Source organism: Macrosteles quadrilineatus, unplaced genomic scaffold, assembly GCF_028750875.1.
Source record: "Macrosteles quadrilineatus isolate MER2022 unplaced genomic scaffold, UCM_ALF_1.0 Scaffold_8__2_contigs__length_117827958, whole genome shotgun sequence".
Taxonomy (NCBI): Eukaryota; Metazoa; Arthropoda; class Insecta; order Hemiptera; family Cicadellidae; genus Macrosteles; species Macrosteles quadrilineatus.
The window spans coordinates 52208358-52226190 of NW_026542601.1; the positions used below are offsets into that span (position 1 = coordinate 52208358).

Sequence of the window (17833 nt, forward strand, 5' to 3'; positions counted from 1 at the left end):
ACAACTAATGAATCATTTCATGCTGGGTAACTCAGTGGAGATAGGGCTCGCTTGGTAGTTTGTAGGTCTTTTGGTTCGATCATGGTTCTTTTGGTTTTCGTCGATGGTTCGAAACTGGACCCGCTGTCCAATCAGAAACGCAGCTGTCTCATAAATTCAGCACTTATCGTTCTCAACTTCACCTTAATACACGCACCTTGGTGTGTTGGTGTCGTATCAATATAATATCTAACGTATATTAATATTCACCGCCTGCCAGTGTCTATGATTGCCCAAGTCACCAACTATCTGTCACGTGACAGACTTTGCCCATTTCTCCACAAGACGGATGACATCGTGATCGTCGCGTTATTCCCTTTGTCTCTTATCTAACTTGACCTTTATCATCTCCCCACTACCTCTAGCGGTCGTTAACTCCAAAGTTCAGAAGGTCGTTTCTCTTCTTCCGGTGTGTCGGGGTTCGTCAAGTGTCTATTCGATATTTTGTAACCAAATTTTCAAAATGGTAGATTTCGATTTTTTAAGATTTTCCAAATCCTTAAGTATTGTCTTCGACCATGAGTTGAAGATGATATTTTATTACCACAACATTTATCGTAACAAGTTTGAGAGCAGCAGATTCGAACAGTAAACAAGTGCGTAAATGGTTGTACAGACCATTCATTGTAGCCACACCCCATTGTGTGTTCATTGTTGTGTTTCATTGTGTGTTCATTGGAGCCACTTATCTGTGTATTTTGAGGTGGACGATTTAGGGTAGAACGGGTAGATTGTTGAAGATAGTAGATAGTGTATGGGATGGTATATGGTAGAATATAGGAGGCGGATAGTGGAACGAAGAAGGTAGAATGTAGAGGATATAAGGAAGGGTTGCATGTTAAGGTAAAAGGTGGAAAATATAAGGGCGAGGGTGTAAAGTAGATGGTAGAGGATAGAAGGTGGAAGGAGGAAAGTATGGCAGGCGCAAGTGTGAGGAGGATTGACCTATGATGTAACGGCCACGGTAGCGCCGGTTCCCATGGTTGCGTGGTAATACCACAGCAACGGATAATTAAGTCAACTCCTTATCAATGGCTCAATCGCCATTGTAGAGGACGCATATTAGAAAAAGTCGTGGCTACAACAGCCTTCATTTGTCTACGATTATTTATTATTTAATTCTACTGGAGGGTACCAAAGGGAATGTTGAAATATTCGTGCGGTGCTGTGGGTGTTGTGTGGAATTTTGTGATAAGACTGTGATAGACTGTTAAAAAGCTATTTTCTTGTTAATGTGGAGAATCTCTTTATAAATTAAAATAAACTCAAATTAAGCACAAAACAATGAATTTAAAATTATTAGGAATTAACATGGGCCTTAAGGGTTGCCATGCCGGTGACGAAATAACAAAGAAATATGATCAGAAAAAAATAAATGGAATTAATTCCAATCAAATGTTTTATTCACAGCGTGGGGTGAAAATGGAGAAGTATGTACATTACATAATTTTGGTTGAGTTTTTGATCATTGGACGACCTCTAGTTAAATATAAAAATGTTGGAACTTGTTGCCATGTTCATGTTATAAAAAAGTTTTGGCCTTAAAAAAATAACCCCCTACTTTTGCAATTAGTAAAATATTAGTAAAATAAGTAGTTTTGCAATTAGTTGCTGTACTGGGATTAGTAATTTCAAAAGTGTTGGTAGATAAGATGGAATTATATGTGTAAAACAGCGCATTACACAAATAATCACAGCCTGCTCATACGCACAAGCCGATGAAAGCAAAAGTTATCGTTATTGGCAAATAGCCACCAACAACGAATTATATTACCTCGAGTTTCACCAACAATTGTTCGCCAACCGGAGAAAGCAATGAGCAACTTGTACGAAACGCCACCGTTTGACCTTCGTTCGACTGTTAACGAAGAAAGCGGACGTTTGTTGGATTTTAAGTGATTGTTTTGTAAAGTGTTTGGTGTTTTGAATCGTGTGCTAAGTGATTCACTAGGAATTTTATATTTTTTTTATACGCAGTCTAAACAGCGGCGTGTGGATTCCACGAATACTAGAAAAATACCGGTATGGATTATAAACATAAACAAATGACGTTGTTGGCCCGAATTCTATACTAATAGCATTGAACATATGTTTTGGCAGTTCCATTTAAGCAATGTTAAATAATGTTTATTTTCGGGCCAAAAACGTCATTTGTTTATGTTTATGATCCATACCGGTATTTTTCTAGTAATCGTGTGTGGATTCTAAGGTGAAGATGAGCGGAGGATGTGTATTGCATTGATGAGATGACCTTCACTGTTATCACTGACGGGATAAGAGATACGCCCAAACCAAAGTCACGTAAAGTCTCCAGTAGGTCTGTGAGCGAAGAACAATGGCTACTAATTAAGGCCAAGGCTCTTACCCGCTACTTAACGTAATACTGTGTGAATATTATCTCAAACTTGGCCAGACTTTTGGTTAAGTGGCAGCATTGACTGTAGATAAAACGTAGGCCACTTCCTTAGAGATTTGTCCTCTTTGAGACTCAGCTGGAGACTGTTTTAAGATTCATTTATAATATTTAACCCTTCAGTGAACAGATGTATTCTATTACTTTATTGATAGTTTCCTATCTTTAACATTATTACAGCCAGATAAGAGTGATTTTAAATTAAAATATGGATTGTTTTATATTATTACTAAACAGTTAAACACACATTTTAAAGTTTACCGGATAATTGAACAGAAATATCTAGTCACCATCATCACTCAAATATGTAACCAATATAGAACATAAAAGAGAATTCAGGCTTATAAATAAGATAAAAGTATACTTGCGGAATCCATAATCAATTTTTAGATTAAACACATGCGACTTCTTAAGTAACTAGACAAACCTTTTCATAGAGTAAAACACATCCAAAATATTCCTTAGAGATCTATGGTGCTTTCTGTTCAAACGATACGTAAAAATAAGCATGTTTTGTCCTAGTATTATCTGCATTGTCTTTGTTAGGAAATGCAACAGTATTAAAGTTAATATGCTAATACAAAACGGGATTTCTCTGTAACAACCTTTTTTTTACCAAACCGAATTTAACGATCGAGGTGTCATTTTTCAGCTTATAATTCAGTGAGGAGACGAACGGTAACGAAAAAGGTAATTTCCTTTAGGGCTTCGCCTCGTGTTTTATTTATTTCTAGAGTTAACTTTCATAAAGATGTACAACCAAAACATTTAATTTATTTTAAATCTTTTATCGTCTTTATTTCTCTCTTAAAAACATATAATTATCTTTGAAAGGTGATTAGCTTTATTCGTTATTATTTATTATTTCGATATTGTTCGTTATATTATTTAGCCTTATTTATCTTGAAAGGTAATAATTATTGTTTTTTTTTCGTTTTGCCTCGGAAAAGAGTTATAATAAAATAAGGGATATGTGCGCGGGTCCCTCGTTTCTGATAAATCTATGAGAGAGTATTTTTAGTCAGTTTCAGCGTTAAATAATTATGATTAAATTAAAACAAAAAAATCAGCCGACAAATGAACCAACTGACGCTAACAGTAGCCTACATCAGCGGGAGAAATTACAAGAATATTCTTGTGTTGCACAACTCAGTATTTGCCCGCCTTGCTATAACCACTTATCCATTGTCCACTTTATGTAATGATCGTACACCTGTCGTATCACTTACTAGCGGTTACATGGTTCAACGAAACCGTCAAGTCATTGTCACTCCTAATGTGCTGTACACAGCAATACAGTACTATGTCCATTATCCTTGGTTCCAAGCCAAGAATTCCACTAACTTCCTCACATTCGAGTTTTCAATCTTGTTGTCAGTTTGGAGTTGATGTATTATGTGTTTTGTAGTTTCTTTACGTCGTGAGTAGAAGAGGACGTAGGAGAGAGTCAAATGGTATAACGTTTGCAAACATTAAAGTAGAATCGTTAAAGGCGAAAAATGTATATATTTTCTTTTCGGATGGTTTTCGGTCAGTTTTATTCTTATACTTGATGTCACCATTTTAATTATTTTTTTCTGAGCTTTATTCCAGTATCCAATTAAAGGATGTCTGTTTTCAAAATGTTATTGTATTTTTTATTTGTTTGGTATAATTGGTTTGTCTCAATTTTCTTGGTTTTAATAATAATTTTATACCAAAAATAACTTACATTCAAGAATAATAATTCTTGAATGTAAGTTATTTTTGGTCTTTAGATGGAGGTTTAAATGGTATGAAACCTAATTGGTAAAAATGTGAATTGTCCTTATTTTAAGCGATAAGTTTTGTCCTGGAAATTTACCAGGATAGGTCTAAAATGGCTTTAAAAAATGATGTCTTAATAATTTCATTTAACTGTTGCATAGCATGTAATTCATATCTTTGCTGCTCATTACATCGTATTCATTAGTCTAGGTATTTCAGGTTGCCCTTCAATTTGTATTTCCTTTGGTGATTTTTCAAGAGAACATCATATCCCTTATCAAAAATTGTAAAAGAGTTAAATGCTAGGGATTATCCTCTCCTATGAGGTTATGGTCCATTTCATTAAAACCATTTCTAAAAGTTGAATGAATGAAACGCTATAAGCTGTCTAAGATTTTTACTTTCTCCCCCTATACCATAGTATATGGAGAAAGTATTGTTTTCGTCAAAATTTTCGAGTTTGAGTTTTGAGTGGATATATTCGTTTTGGGTCCCCCTGGACCCAAAAAAGTGGTTTTCGAAGTGATGTCTGTGTGTGTGTGTGTGTGTGTGTGTGTGTGTGTGTGTCTGTGTGTCTGGATGTGTACAGAGCTAGAGACCACACCTGTGGTCCGATTTCGATGAAATTTGGTATGTAGGTTCTAATCCATGGTATCTCCAGGCGTTTTTTTCATTTTTTTGAAATTTTTATTTTTAATGAGGATTTTCCCATAAAAACCCATAAAAAACAGGAAAAATCGGATTTCCTCGAAATTGGCCCGAACGATTTTGATAAAAATTTAGTATGTTGTAGCCCTTTAAATTCTGAATAAAATGGTACAAATCCCATATCTGTAAAAATTACGGTTCAAAAGTTATGGGCAAATATGTTATTTTCCCATAAAAACCCCATAAAATAAAAAAAATAGGATTTTAGAGAAAAATCCGGTTTTGATTTAACATAGTATGCTATAGTCCTTACAGTTTTGATAGTTTTTTTTTAATTTTGTAGAATTTTTTTTAATGGGGATTTTTCCTTAAACCCCATAAAATAACAAAAAAATATGATTTTCCCAAAAAATGGCCCGAACGATTTTGATAAAAATTTAGTATGTTATAGTCCTTTATATTCTGAACAAAATGGTACAAATCCCATTTCTGTAAAACTTACGGTTCAAAAGTTATTGTAAATTATGTAATTTTACCATAAAACCCCCATAAAATAACAGAAAAATCGGATTTTCCCAAAAATGGCCCGAACGATTTTGATAACGATTTAGCATGTTATAATCCTTTAAATTCTGAGCAAAATTGTACAAATCCCATTTGCGTACACAGTTATTTACTCTCACTACTTACACATGATAAAGGTTTTTGACAAACTTATGGGAGAAAGTATGTGTCAGAATGCTGATACCGTTTATTTGAGCACGTTTTACTTGAGGTTTAATCTGATATTGAGGATCTTCTGGAACACTGAGCTAATGTAATTGTCTGTTTCGCAGATGCTGGGAAGTGCCTTATTATCCCTGGTGGGAGTCATCGCCATAGTATCAGCTGCCATCAACGAAATCAGACCAAGACAGACAAAACCCGGCAGATTCCTGTCGCTGCCTGTACCACAGAAATGTAGCCAGAGTAAGTAAAAATCACAATAATACCATGTTAAACTATTTTACCTAATTAATCATTACGCAAAATTTAATAATTTATAATGCTGAAACTGGAGAAAAACTATATAAAGTGGTCTATAAAATAACGGATAGTTTTGAAACGGAAATTAAATAAAAGAAACGTCTTATAAAACTTAAAACATATATTTACGCTTATACTGTTACTCACGAGACGGTAAATATACCAAACATACATTTTTAAACATATGTTAATCAGCTGTTGTTACTACTGAATTTGTATTGTTGTATTAAACAACAACAAATGTCATGCCATTTGAGTAATCATGGATCGTTGGACAGTACAACACCGTGACTTTTGCATTGAAGCCTATTTTAATTGTAAGTGACATTATAAGATGCTTCAGAAGGTAAAAGAGCCTTCAATCAGCTGAGTCTTTGACAAAACACCAGACGTACCGGTAATCTAGGAAAACCTTGATTGATCTTATGTGCAAAATTCAAATCTTAAAGTAAAATACGATGTAAACTGGTCCTAGAGACACATAAAGTAACATAATTCTTTTCTTACCTATCTTTTTGGACTTCGGAGAACAGATTCCCGAACTCTTGCATGTCCTCATCGCTGTCTTCAGTCAATCGATAATAATGAAAAATCCATTAGTGTTTATTCAATCCATGGCAAACCTTACGTCGAACACGCTTTTTATTTTAAAAGTTTATTATTTCCCACAACCTTTTACACATATTACCGCATTTCACATAAAGTACCTCGCGCCACGCATCCGCAACATATGATGGTCTCGGCCTTGGCCCGTCCCATGCAGCAGTTTAATCACCACTGCAGCCTCACAGCAAGGACGAAGGACTTATTCCTGGAGGATGGCTCACTGGCTCAGTCGTGATGGCAGCGTCGTCGACAGTTAATGTGGTCATGGACCTTGAGACTCTGTTTTAATTAGAATCTTCTTCCTCGTTGTATTTAACGTTCCTTCGTAAACGGCGTCCTTCGAGCGTGTTTATGGAGCCGCCGATTGAATTGAATTTTGCTTGTATTGTGTTTGCAAGTACAGGTTTTGACTTTGTGTACTGAAGTTGATATTCCATATAAACAGACTAGTTGTAGCCAATTCTTAGCTCAAAGAGAACATAGAGTTGTGCTTCAGACTATGGAGATAAGTATATCCAGTTTAACATAAAACCAGTTACAACGTACATTTTCAAGAGGTGGGATTTTCCAATTTTTGTAGGGAGGGCTGAAGATGGGGTTTACCGATGATTTTTGCCCAAGTCCAACTTACGTAATGTTTACCAAGTCCCTACAGTAGTTTGATTGAGACCAAGATTATGTTTATCCTCTATAAGAATAATATGTGGGCATTTTCTTTCTAAAAAGGGGGGTTAAGTAAGGAAATTCAAGATTTTAAAAAGATTAAAACACCCTTACCAATTTCAAAATTTTAGCTCTATACAATTGGGTTAGTCCGGTTACCCTCCAAACCCATAGACACGACTTTTAAAAGGAGGTTTTTGAGGGGGTTTAAATGAAAACAGGTCAAAAACGTAATGGGACAAAATGTTCAATATTTAAAGGTTCTAAACATAAGTAGGTTTTGAAAAAAAAACTTAATTATTTAACCTACTTTTAATTTGAAGGGAATTTGAAAAAATAGGATTATTCATTTTAACTTGATCTCCCCCCCCCCATTTTAGAGTAATATGTGGTGTATTTAAATTCCGAGGTAAATTAAAATAAAGATCAGACATATATTAAGTAAGATATGAAGATAAACATGCCCAAATCCTTTGTTAACGTACTCCGGCGCAGCAAAAACCACTTTTTCAAGTGCTTAAACACAACAAGTGTTGTCAGGTTCTGAGGCCTTACATCATCCTCGACCTCGGAAAGATTACCCCTCATTTCTAAACGCCTATTAGCCCCAAAATTTTGTAAACCACCACTCGGGAGCGCGGCGCCTCGGAAAGGCCGTCACCTTCAGAGTAGCGTTGTGCAAGCCGAGTACCTCCTCCGCAGTAGAAACTACGCTTCGGGTGCAGTGGAACTATTTACGAAATAATAATTATGAGTAACAGAAGGGATAAAATCTGTGTAATTTGGTAAAAAGTTATGAATATCTTCCACAACTATGTTTCAATGCGCCTTTAAAGTGTAATGCAAGGTTTTTAACCTACCATAAACTGTTTCCATAAACTAAAAACTCCTTTATCTCTACTGTCGGACTTTTAACCTAAGGAGTTTTTTAAGGAGGGGGAAATGTAGAATTCACCTATAAATTAAGAGGATATCATTTAGACAACATCAGTTTACTCTTAGATACCAAAGCACTGGGTGAAACCATTAATCCCAAAAGAGGGAGTAAAATCAAAGAAACTATATGATCTTTGCGTAAAAACTGGCTGCTTACAAGGGGCTTAAAATATTTTCTAACATACTGTACACAGAATTAGACATCCTGTCTAAATGGGCTAATATTTGTAATTAAAATAAGGATCGTCGGAATTTTAAACCCCGGAGTAAAACTGGCGTCACTGTAGCGTAGTAGGAACCTGAGGGATCTCAAGTTTGTACGCGGGCTGAATGTAACCTCTGGTAGGGTAGCTGACTAGCTGAGGTGTTCACCTAACAATGAAATGGTTGCCATCCTGAGAAAATTCAGAAGCTTTTTGATATTTCAAAACTGGACCATAGACAAAAAGAATTGGACCCAGCTGTTCCTGACCATTGGGCCTTAAATCAATGATCCTGGCTAATGGAACAGCTTGTCTTAGCCAGTAACAAAGCTGTGATCATCTCACTCCATTCTACCATAGACTAACTAACACAAGTAGACTTCTCATTAAATTTTGAAGCTCGTTTTTCGTGTCTAGTTCATTGCCGGCGACACTGCTGTCTAGTGTCGACGAAATTGTGTTGCTATTAGTTTAGAGTTAATTCCATGGGTTGTGCTTTACTGTATGGTTGTATAGCTAGAGGATGAGTTATTGTTTATGATTATATCGTTTTATTTGGCTAAACGTGGTTTTAAATTACTTAAATAATGAGAAACAAATTGTAAACAAAACACGACATCTATAATGTGCACCATACAGAACTAACGATTAAATTGGCTTTAGCTGTTCCATAAGGATGGGAAATCTACCAAGGGTTGTATGTTTTATCTATGATTCTACACTCATCCTTAACTCTATTTGGATTAAAATACGAACATAGGTGGCGTCCCCATCTCAATGATTGATTTAAACTTATAGTTACCATCCATAACATTCAGTTTTTTTGTGTGTGCGCCTCTTATATTTCGTACTAGGAAACGCAATAGTGTTTAACCATTTATCTGAATTAAAATAAAGAAATGTTTATCAAAATAAATTAAGTATAGTTAGATATTTTTTCTAAAACCAATGGTAGGTGTGTAACTATTTTATGCAGCATAATTAAAGAACAGCATTTGTCTCAACCGCGGCCTTTCCTTGTGAAGCAGTGATACAGAAAATTTCGTTTGAGGCGTGCGATATTCAAAATACTATACTGTACATAATAATTCTTTCGGTGAACAAATAAAAACATAGCCTACCTAAAATAGTATTCAACTAATTATATTGTCATTGGTGTTTGAATAGTCAACGACAATGCAGTAAGAACAAAATGTTGCACTCTTTAAAAAATTTTAATCTTTTACTCACCATTTAAAATGTTTACCCTGAAACAGTTATTTCATTACTGACATGTTACCAAACTCACAAGAAACCGTTTCCATGACGCACAAGTCTCGGAAGCAGACCTGTTCCCGCCACTTTCTATAACCGGTTTCCCGGCATTTTTACAGTGGATTATGGCAAAAACAATGTTTAATGAATTGCAACCTATAAGATTACACGTTTCTTTAATGAATGTTTCCTAAATTTTAATTTAGACTGTGGGTATTTTGAAATAAATTTATTTATTTTGAAATGTGTGAACATTTTTTCTAATGGGTAGGACTTTTAAATTGCTATACTGCTAGTATGTTGTGGGTGCTTTTTTGTGTTGAGTGTCTTCAAGACCTTTTTCTTTAAAAGAAAGCTTTGTCAGAACCAGCATGATCGGACAATGGTAACAGTGGATTATGGGGTATAAATTAGTTTTCCATTTTGGCCTTAAAAACAAAATTTCACAATTCCTTTCCTAACCATTTTGTAGAGCTTAAAAAAGACTTAAGTTTGTATATTGAAGAGTTGTTTTATGCCTAATGGTTACGGAGATAATTTAAAAAAAAAATTGTAAATTTAAAATTCCCATTTTGAAGCGTTGTTTTATACCTTAACGGTTACAGAGATAATTAAAAAATTTGTAAATTTAAAATTACCATATAATTTGTATAGTTAATAAATAAACTGTTGATGAGGGAAGTGAGTATGCAAAACTGCAGTGGTCTGGGCATTGTAAAGTTGGGCAGTATTGAGAAGATGTCAATGCCAGCATTGAAAACACAACTTTGTATGGTTTTTGGCGGAAGAAATTTCTGCAAAAAAGGTATTTCGTGTCTGAGTCCGGTATTCTGTCTTTTTCGTTTTATAAAACAGGTGGATTCAAAGTTTAAGGTAGGGTCTGGGTCTCCGTTATCACATTGTCAAAACTGTTGGTGATTGGAAGAAATTGATCCCGGGTCCTTAGTACAGAAGTACCACGCTCAAACCACTAGCCACGCCTGACCAGACTTAAACAGAAACACTACCTGATAGACATTGGTAAGAATTGCCAAATTTCTCTTTAGGTGTTAATTATGCCACAATTAACTTTCGGAAATATTCGTGAAGACTGCGCTTACAGTAGTTGCTTATTACACTTCCTACGAATTACAAATTACAAAGTAATTCTTCAGTCGTGGTTTGGAGAAAGCTTGAAGCAAATTATAGAAATATTATTTAATGAATCTTGGTTTATTCAATCATTTTCATTACCAAAATATCCCACCAATTCTTCAATATGGCTTTATTTCTGGTATAGTAAAGTGAAGACATCCCAACAATAAATAATTAGATATGGAAAAAACTCTGTTTTTTACTACATCAGGGTGGTTTAATTTTAGTCAATTCCAAAATATAGGGGTCTTAGGACTACCATTTCACAAGTAAACATTTTAGATATTACATACAAAATGTTTCCTCCAAATACAGTAAGTCTTTGCAACAACGAAGGTGATACAAAAAGTCATTCAACTCAGCTCAATTTTCACTTTCTTCTGGTCGGGTCTTTTGGTTGGTTTGGTTCAATTGCATTTCAAGATATATTTTAAAACTTGACTGTAAATATGTTTACATCTATATTTGTTAAGTTAAATCTTATTTTATGCGTTTATGCTTATTTATTTTATACAACGTTTTTAGTCCATGAACCCATCTCTATTTTGACTTACAAGAATTAAATAAAAAAATTCACTTGTTATTTTCATCAGAAAACAGCAATGAAGATTGAAATGGGCCTGGTTGCCCTCAACGAATCTATATATATGGCATTCAAAGAACAATGAATCCAAAATGTACCAAATTCTATTTTAAATTTGTGTTTATCTACCCTATTGGAATTTTTCGCTTTTTGTAAGGGATTGGTCGACTTTTGTAAGATGTCATAACTAATTAATTTATAGTCCAATATATAAAAAAATTGTCTATGTTCATAATCGAACCAGCGATTTGAAGGCTATAACAACTCGGCTATCCATTACTTGTTCGTAACTCCGCAATACGCAGCGTACAATGTTAATCACATTGTGCAATTGTTTTCTCTCACTTAGTGTGTCGTCGTGTTAGTAACCTTATAGTATCTGTGTCCCCTCTCCTACCACACACACACACATACACACATACAATATACATACTCGCAGAGTGCAGCCAGTGAAAGTGACCGGTGCGGCGCGCTGCGGTCGACGCGGTTGTGTGGAGATTCTATGCGTTTGGTGTGTGGTTTACCGGTCAACGCTTCAACACATTTGAAGGTCATTTGCGTAAGCATGATGTAACTGCAGAGGATAAAAATATCCCTGAAGCTCAACACTTATAATAAGGGCAATAGCAGAGGTATAAGGGAAGAATATAGTCAGTAGTTGACGCAAAAAGATTTGAAACTGGACCAAGCTATCCTTAATCATTGGGCTTTTGATAAATTATCTTGGCAAAAGAACCGGCTGATCTTATCAGTAATGATGTCATCTCATTCATTCAACAGTACAACACTACAACACTACAACACTACAACACTACTACAACACTACAACACTACAACACTGATCGCTTACTAACCTCTCCCTTAAAATAGATCATCTAAAGGCAGTTATGTCAGTCGAGAGATCATTGCATTCATTTACTGTCCATATTATTCTATATAAAGAAAAGTTTTTAAAACTTCTCAGAACAGTCTGTGGAATTTGACACTATCTTCAGGTGCAAAACATCGTGACAAATGTTTTTACTAGTCATACGGAAGATACTATATGTTCTAAGTATTTACTTCAAACAAATCATTTTAAGGTGTGTCCATCTGGTTTATGTAGTTTATATAGAAGGTTTGTTAATTACTATTTGTTTCTTGTTATTGGAACAACCTTAAAAATATATGAACTAGATAATATATAATGGTTACTTAGTATATTATTGGCTATTCCATGGTGTTATGCCCAAGAAGTTAAGTACAAATTACTCTAAAATGAGAGGAAAAGATTTGGTCGATAACGCACTCAATCATTAGCAACAAGAAACATACAAAAAAAACCCTACTTCAAAATACGACAATTAGCTGACCTGCAGTATCAGAGATGAGTCCCTCCATCTATACTCTACCTAAGGGTCAGTTTGGTCATAAAAAGTAGTGCAATTGTATAAAACATTTACACTTTAAAATGTTGCCGCGTTATGAAAAACATTGAAGTTTCTATTATCAAATCTGTGACACGTTTATACTCAACGCTTACAACATGATGGTCCTTAATTAGTATTAGCGCTAATGTAATGTTGGAAAGGTACTCGTTAAATGTAATAACCTCATGGGAAAATAGGAGTGGTACTTCAAACTGCTTATCATATAATATACCCATGGATGTTGTCACACCAATGTTTGCATCCTGACACTAATCAGCGAACCCTCCCAAGACTGGTGACCTACACTTATGATATTGTTTGTAGACTAATTGGCTAGACACCAGGAATTCTCTAAAATCACTGTAAATGTCGCTATTTATATAACGAGATGTGTAAGTAACCAAGCCATGTCTCAACTCAAATGGAATGGATCAGAATTGAGTGATTGAAGATGACTTGTGTGGTCCAGGGTAGAATCACCATAAAACAACTGTTTTTTTCTTTTCAGAATAGAACCAGAGGCCATCACATTTATACAGGGTGGTAAAAAAGTCCCTGGACAGTTAAATATTTTAAAAAATAATGTAGATAGAGCTACAATACTTGGTACAAAGTTACAGGGCATAATACTCTATTTTAACACATATTAAGTGATCCAATAACTCTTCAGGGGGACGGCCCACAAGGAGTCGGAAGAAAATCTTAAATGTAAGCATAGGGCAATATGCACATCAAATTAAAGGTCTTTTTTAGTACTGTAGAATACAATGCCGCAAACCGCACTTCAAAAGGTTGATCCTGCGCAAAATGACAGTTGTTCAAAGATTCATTTAATTTACATTGCTATTATAAGCTTACTCGTCAGGGAGCACAGCCCTAGGAATCGGAAGAAAATTGTTAACGTTAGCATAGGTCGATATGCACATCAAATTAAAGGTCTTCACTAGTAGATTACGATGCCGTAAATTCAAGCTCAAAAGAATGCCTGAGTAAAAAATGGCAGTCGTTTAAAGATTCAAAATGGTGGATTCAAGAAATCTTTGAACATCTGCCATTTTGCGCAGAATCATCCTTTTGCAGTGCGGTTTGCGGCATTGTATTTTTCTAAAAAAGACCTTTAATTTGATGTGCATATTGACCTATGCTTCCATTTAAGATTTTCTTCCGACTCCTTGTGGGCCGTCCCCCTGAAGAGTTATTGGATCACTGAATATGGGTTAAATTAGAGTTTTATGTCCTGTAACTTTGTACCAAGTATTGTAGCTCTATCTACATTATTTTTTAAAATATTTAACTGTCCAGGGACTTTTTTACCACCCTGTATTATGACACCCTAGCTCCAATTATTCTACTTCAAAGTGCTTTCTAAGTTCGTTAATCTTGCTTCATCCCCTTTTCCTCTATTATCTCACAAGGCTTCATAAGCGGCCAGTGAGGTTTTCCAACCATTCATGTTTGACTTAAAATAGGCCGAGTTGGGCCCCCTGCGTTAATCATATTTGCGTTTACTTTAAACATATCTGCATAACAAACCAGCATATAGTTGACTTTCCATGTTGGTTTCAAAGTATCTCATACTACCAACGTTAACCCGAGCTCACTATTATACCTGACCTTACAGTTTGCATGCAACGTGTAATTCCCGCCAAAACAAAGCTCATTACCCGCGCATTACTCCAGTTGCGGTAACTGTAGGTCATCACTCACGTTGGGCAATGTCTGGGATGCTGAATCTCGTGTCTGAAAGTGTAACGTTACCCAATGTCGTGAGCACGAGTTGTAATGGTTGTTGGTTGTTACCTAACCGTCCGTGGATCCCGTACTCCGTGTCTTTGTTTACCTCCCAACCTCCTTACAGAGCTCAATGGATCAAGTAAGACTTTTGACGTTTTAAAATAGTCTAACCATACCAAATTATACTTATAACAATACCGTGTGTGTCCCTTTTCTGAATGGCAACTGGCATTGGGGTATGGATAGCTGAGTGCTCGCCTGGTAATCAGAACTAAGAAAACTAGAATTCGATTTGACACATGCTTTTAGATGCATTTCATTTCATGTACTGTTGTATATCAAATGAGTTATTTGATCATTAAATTTTTTTTATTTCTTGAAAGTTTATTTATAATACTATCAGCTACTGTTTACACAAAAATATTTTTTTAAATAATTCTCATAAAGCTCAGGATAAGAGCCTAGGTTGATACGGCAATGATTGTAGAATCTAAATTATTTCTTATATCCATTAATAATTTTACAAAATTACTTATTGACTGTAAAATATTATTACGGCATTTCACAAATATTAGGACATACTCAATATAGATCATAAAAAGTACAAATGACGTAACTGGAAGAAACCTAGACAAACACAATTATAGATAGGAGCATGTTTGAAATTATTTTGCTTCCAGTTGTTATAGATTGCGGTGAATATGATTATTGTGAAATGCAATGGTTGCTGCGTAATAGGTATACGGGTAATTAACTGGAAAATAACCTCTTGTTTACACACACTCACGATGCTATCGACTGTAGTTTTCATCAGTACTGGTACTAACAAACAAAGAATTTAAATAATGCATCATTCATAGTCTGTTTTGTAAACCAATATATCCGGACACATCTACACATGCACGATTTATTTCTTTTAGCATTATCGGAATTCTTTATTACATAATTTCGTAACAATATTGTCGTTAATACTCTTGAAAAACTTGTCACATTCTTTTTTTCAATGGTTGTGCATTGTTGTGGTTGTACTATGGTAATTGAACCACTGTAATTACGTCGATGAAGTAACCAGTTATTTTACAGTTATTTATCCATGATTGTGTTAGTAATAGAAGAAAAACGTTCGTCAATAGGGATTTACCTTTGGGAAGGTTTTTTTGTATGAACCACCTTGGATTTTGCTGGAATAAAACTATTTATATAATTTTTTTCTGGTTATGATAAGGTTATGTTATATTGATGGAAATTGTAGTTGTAAATTATGAAACGTGTAAAAATTGTCAACGTTTTGCCATCTAAAAACGGTGGTGGTATATTTAAAATTTTCTCCCTATAAAAATAGTTATGAAATGTTGTGTAGAGAAATGAAAACTAACAAATAAAAACTATAAAATAGTTTACGTAAATAAATATTTAGACGAAAGGCCACTATAAAACTTTACCACGCCCACCATAAATATAAATATTTTAGGTAAACCAAATCTAATGCGTCTGCAGCCTGTTTTGATGTGTTCATGTTGCTGACTTTGAGCATATTGATAACTAGTATTTTAAGGAACTAAGGTAAATTAATCACCTAACCACTAATACACTTCAACAGTACAGTTACGTACTTCATTCATACATTTCTTAAACTATTTATGCTGTTGTACATCTTAGTTATTGTAAGTTACAAACTGACCGTCAACATTTCATCTCACACATCCTCACCACTCCTCGGTGTTTTGCTGGCATTTCGGCGTGGTGGGAGATTATGCAACCCTGATGCAACTAAACCCTCGGACCTAGCTTGCAGGAGGATCTATCGTTGAGTTACGGTCAATCTTGGGGTTTGCTGCAAAATCAGTGAATTTGTGGTAAACTTGAAGGATTTGTATTTCACCTCCGGTGAAAAATGAACTCTTTAACTATGTAGGCTATATTTTTATGCGAAATGGATTCATTAGGTTCTGACGTTGTATTTTTGATACTGAAGAAGAAGGTCCCACTGTTGAAAATGCTTATTCAAAAAGGATAAAGTTGCATGAGGGAATTATATTTTCCCCATTTTTTTCATAAATTTTAACTGCGTATAGTTGAAACTGTATGACAAAATATGATATAATTTACAATAAATTGTTGTTATTTTTTTTTTATTATCTCCGTAGCTGTTAGGCATACAACATTGCTACAGTATGCTAAATTATTTCTTTTCTTAATCTCTTCAAAATGGTTTGGAAATAAATTGTGAAATTTTGTGTTTTAGGGTCAAAAATGAGCAAAACAAATTTATACTCCATAAAACCCCCCTTTCCTTCATAAAAGTTTATACCCCATAAATTTCTGTTCCGATAGTCCGATCATGTTGGTTCGCGATCTCGTTCGAATAAACGTATATTTGAACGTTTGTACCAAATTTCATCAAAACTGGATAATCTTTTCTCGAGTTATCACATAACCTCAAAAAAATAAATGAAATCGGTTCCGGATCTAGGTCTTGTTATGAGGCCTACGGTAATAGCTTATTCCCAATACGGGTAATTCGTTAAAACAACGGCTTGTGATTAGGCCTATTTCAAATACACTCTCAATCAGCTGTCCCGACCTCACCTTGGCCATGCTTTCATATGTTTGAGCGGGTCACTCCAGAGCTATAAAAGAGAAACTTCTGGCTCACTACGTGTGTTGCACGTGACAAAAATTGACAAACTCAGTCCGGTTTAGATTTAATCAGACAGGCCAATCAAGTGTAAATAGATCTAGTTTAGTTCGTGTAAATCTTACAAACACTAACCACTAACCAGTCCTGCGCACTTAAAATGGGTTTGTCTTACTTTAACCACAACTTTTATGGATTAATCTAACTTCTTTGTTCAGTACTAAAGATAGTAAATTATGATTAATGAATTTAGATAGAGAGATTAAACTTGGAATAGCATTTTATACCCTATCGTACCAACAAATCAGCTGATAATTTTATTAATAGCCTATATTGTAACTGCTGTATCAGACGGCGTGTTTTAAAACGTTTTATTAGCTTGCTTTCTTCTCTGTTCGGTACAAATTTTTGCAATCGATTTTAAACTAACTTTTCGATGAGCCTGAGACTTGGAAACTTCATACATAGCTCACAAATGGATGACGATACAATATTATATCATTTTATTTTCATATTTCCCTTGGGCTACGCCCCATAGGCTTCCAAATGTTCAATGTTTACATTTTGGAAGAATGTAATATACACAATGTAAATATATAAATCGAAGTCAGCTGTAAATACTTTAATTTGACAGTTTGTTCAAAGAGCAGAGGTTCAGAGGTACAGTTTCTGCTTCTGAGAGATTTAAAAGTTTTAGGATTATGAGAATATTAGCAAAATGCCTTATTGTAGTTCGGCCACGTAGAAAGCGACCTCCTCCAGCATTGGTTTAGCATTAGCGCGCAGGTCGTTTTCTAAGCG

At 34.9% G+C, this 17833-nt stretch overlaps 1 protein-coding gene across 1 annotated transcript in view; it reads left to right on the forward strand.

Annotated features, from left to right (window-relative positions):
- The window catches only part of LOC128999800 (uncharacterized), a 31309-nt gene that overhangs the window by 3512 nt on the left and 9964 nt on the right, over positions 1-17833 (forward strand). The window contains exon 2 of the mRNA XM_054426479.1: positions 5683-5815. Coding sequence (XP_054282454.1) covers positions 5683-5815 — 133 coding nt within the window. The remainder of the gene's footprint in view (positions 1-5682; positions 5816-17833) is intronic.